At 38.6% G+C, this 3498-nt stretch overlaps 1 protein-coding gene across 1 annotated transcript; it reads left to right on the top strand.

The window, feature by feature from the left end:
- Positions 1-239: 239 nt before the first annotated feature.
- On the top strand, positions 240-3275 carry LOC103365005 (leucine-rich repeat-containing protein 51-like). The gene is made up of 4 exons (XM_008292326.1): positions 240-291; positions 718-923; positions 1599-1747; positions 3074-3275. Exons 1-4 carry the CDS (start codon positions 240-242, stop codon positions 3213-3215), a joined length of 549 nt encoding a protein of 182 aa, XP_008290548.1. The 3' UTR covers positions 3216-3275.
- The last annotated feature ends 223 nt before the right edge of the window (positions 3276-3498 follow it).

The following is a 3498-nucleotide window of genomic DNA, read 5'->3' as shown; positions in this document are numbered from 1 at the left end:
ATAATATTTAAAATCATATGTAAAGCAGTTGTGTGTTCTGTTCTATTTATTATTTAAAATAGTGAGTAATTCTATTTTGGAATTTCATCACTAGGAAACAGTTTGTGTCCAAGATTTTAGTTTTTTTTTTGCATTCATGTATTTATGTTTGTTATGCTGAAAATAATCAGTGGAAGTTCAGTTATCTGTTGCTGCAACAATCTGAAACCCACCTGCTGCTGCTACCTTCAGGCCTCAGCATGTACGGCCCTCCAGTGGACCTGTCATGTAAAGCTATGCAGTGTGTTGCAGGTAGTATCGTGTTTCTGCAGTTTGTTAGCTTGACAGCAGCTGACCTTTCCGTGGTGTTATTCTGAGTACGTCTGTGCTACTAGTTAATGAAAACTTGACAAGTTTTCACATATCAAGTCCTGCAAATGCTAACAAATGCCTGCTGAATTGTCCGTGTGCCATCATAAAGCTCGCACAATGTGGTAATGAATAGGGCACTCAAAAATAAAGTGAAAACGCATTTGATAGTAGATATAGAGCCAAAGAGCTTAAACAGATTGTTCATTTCTCTATGCTATGTATATATGTATGTAGTTTGATTAGAAGGCGTATTGACTGCAGTGTACCACCTGAGCAGCCTGACTGATAGCTTTCAGCAGCAGATATCTAAATTCAGATATTCAAACTCGTGCCGTATTGACTCTGATTGTTTCATTTGTGCTTCAGATGCGCTGCTTGAGTTACCCCGAAGTGGCCTGCGCCCTTTAAACACCACCGCCGACAACAAGTACCTGAGTCGCTCTTTGCGTCTCAGTTACAACAATGTCACCGACCTTGATGGCCTCCAGGACACACTCAGCCACTTTCTGGCTCAACCGCTGAAGCTCGCCTGGCTGGACTTGTCCTTCAACAAACTCATACACATAACCCCTGTGAGGCTTCGCTCCTTCGTCTCTCATGGCTTTTCTGTATTTGCTTCTTCTGTTTCTTTGTTTATTCTTTCCTTCTATTTTTCTCTTAATCACATGCAAATTCTGCTTATTCATTACTGATGTTGCCATTGCCAACGTTATTGAAATGCACATTTGTTTATCTGTATGTATAATACAATACATAGATTAGTGTTTAATTGAAGTTTTTCTTTAAAATGACTGCTTCTCAAACTCTCGCACCAAAATTGTGGAATGCTCCAGCTGAGATCATCAACTTCTGTGAAACTTTTATGAGGCATCTGAAAACATTTAGGCTTATGGTTGACCTGTAGCTGCTTTATTTTATTTTATTTTATTTTATTTTATTGTTTTTAATGCACTGCGTTTTTGCTGTTGCTCCCCTGTTTTAACAATTTATTGCCTTTATCATTATTGTTTTTGCTTTTATCCTTGTTTTGTTATCATTACAAGATTACAAAGTGCTGTACATCTGTGAAAGTTGCTATATAAATACATTTTACTTTTACTTACTGTAATTTCAAGTTCTTTGCAAATTAACCTTTGAATGTTGTTGGACTTTTGCTGTTTTAAACTGGAGATCAGCTCAGACCTGCTGGTACTATTTACAGATCCACATGTTATTGGTTTTAAATTTAAATCTTCTCTGTGTTCCAGGTTCTGTGCGAGCTGCAAGAACTGCGTGTGTTGTACCTTCACGGCAACCAAATCGGACAACTGTCGGAGGTCGACAAGCTGGTGCAGCTGCAGCATCTGCACACCATCACGCTACACGGAAATGCCATAGAAAACTGCAAAGGCTACAGGTGGCGACCTCCTTTTCTTTACCTTTCAACAACTGTCCTTGAGCCTGGCCTACATCGACATTATGCTTGGATCTTATATGCAGAATAGAATCTGATAGACACCCTCGGTCATCTAGCACGGTAGTCGTACACATGGAGGTTTCTGAAGGTCAGAGCTGAGCTACTTCAGTGATAGAAGTCTGGAGTTATGGAGCGATCATAAAGATGGTCACATCATATTTGTATGAAATTGAGCTTTTCTGAGCTTTTGCATGGGGTGTAGTGTGTGTTTTTTCCCTGACATATAATGTAGGAATGTAAAGTACAAATACTACATTCTGACTTTTACTCGAATACAAGTACAGATGTTTGATCGTGTGACTGATGCAGTAAATGGCCTTATTAGGCTGTTGCTGATACATAGTGCTGGTCAGCGACACGTGTCTCTATAATGATGCATCAAAGAGTCACAAGTATTTTACATTTGTGGCTGATCAGTGGAGCTACTTTTAACTACTTTACATGTAAGTTGCTCATCGGTTCAAAACTGGACGTCTCCAAGGCCGAGCATGAGATAATTAATGTGGAAGGAAAGAAGAAAAGCTGAAGAAAAGTTCTGCTTCACAAATGTATGCTTCTTACAGTTTTTTCTTTTTTGCTTTATTGTGAAATATTTAAGACTTCTTAGTCCTTGAACAGGTAAATCAATGAAACTATGTGACAATTTTACAGGACAAATATCTCTTCTGTCTAACTGCTAATCACTCACAGACATCTGAAATGTGACGAGTAACCGCAGACTGCATTTATATAAGGTGTAACTCCACAAAGTCTGGGAACCACAGGTTTAATCTGACACAACTAAACAAGCAAACAGAACTGTAAAATAAATGTAGTGGAGTAGAGAGAATATTTCCTTCTGAAATGGAAAAGAACTTGTAGTTTAACCTGGAAATACTCGAGAAAAGAACAATACCTGAAATCTGCCTCTAAGCATAGTACTTGTAAATACTAATGTACTTAATTACTTCCCTTTATAAGCATCTTTAACAGGCTGAAGGCCATATTGCCGCTGATATCCTGAATAACATCAACAGATACAGACAGATAGAAAGGTCACCCTTCATTGGTTAAATATCACAGGCATTCACCTTCTGGATTCAATTTTCATCTCATTTCATACCATAGTTTAGGCAGAATAATAGGAAAAGAACAGACAAGGTCTGCTTTGCATAGGCCGATAGACATCACCTTATATAACATTCAGTGTGAATTCATTATATGAAAGCACACAAAATGTGTCCAGATTCAGAGCTAACCAGCACGTGTGTGTTTGTGTGTGTTTAGGAATCATGTGATCTCTGCCGTCCCTCAGTTAAAGAAGATGGACTTCAGCGCTGTGACGCCTGAGGATCGAGTCTTGGCAAACGTTTGGCGTCATTCTACCAACCGTAGCAAGAGCAGCAAGGACAGTAAACCAGCTCATTAAGCAAGTATTTTTAACGACTGGTGAAAACATCGTCAGTCCGTTTTTCTATTAAATGTTTTCTTAGCTCATCTCTATTTTCTTTATCTTTGAACTGATTCTGTCAATAACAGTGCCTGGCTAAACTGAGCTGCTGAATACCTGTTGTGATGCTATGGAGGCTTCCTATGAGTGCCAACTGTTGACTAAATCTACTTTAACTTGTGTCTGGTGGGTTGCTTCTTTTTGTTAGTCTAAATAAATTAGGTCTAAGAAACACTCAATCAACCACTTTATGATAATATTA

Source organism: Stegastes partitus, unplaced genomic scaffold (assembly GCF_000690725.1).
Source record: "Stegastes partitus isolate 25-593 unplaced genomic scaffold, Stegastes_partitus-1.0.2 Scaffold802, whole genome shotgun sequence".
Classification (NCBI taxonomy): Eukaryota; Metazoa; Chordata; class Actinopteri; family Pomacentridae; genus Stegastes; species Stegastes partitus.
This window is presented reverse-complemented; position numbering and strand designations above follow the sequence as displayed.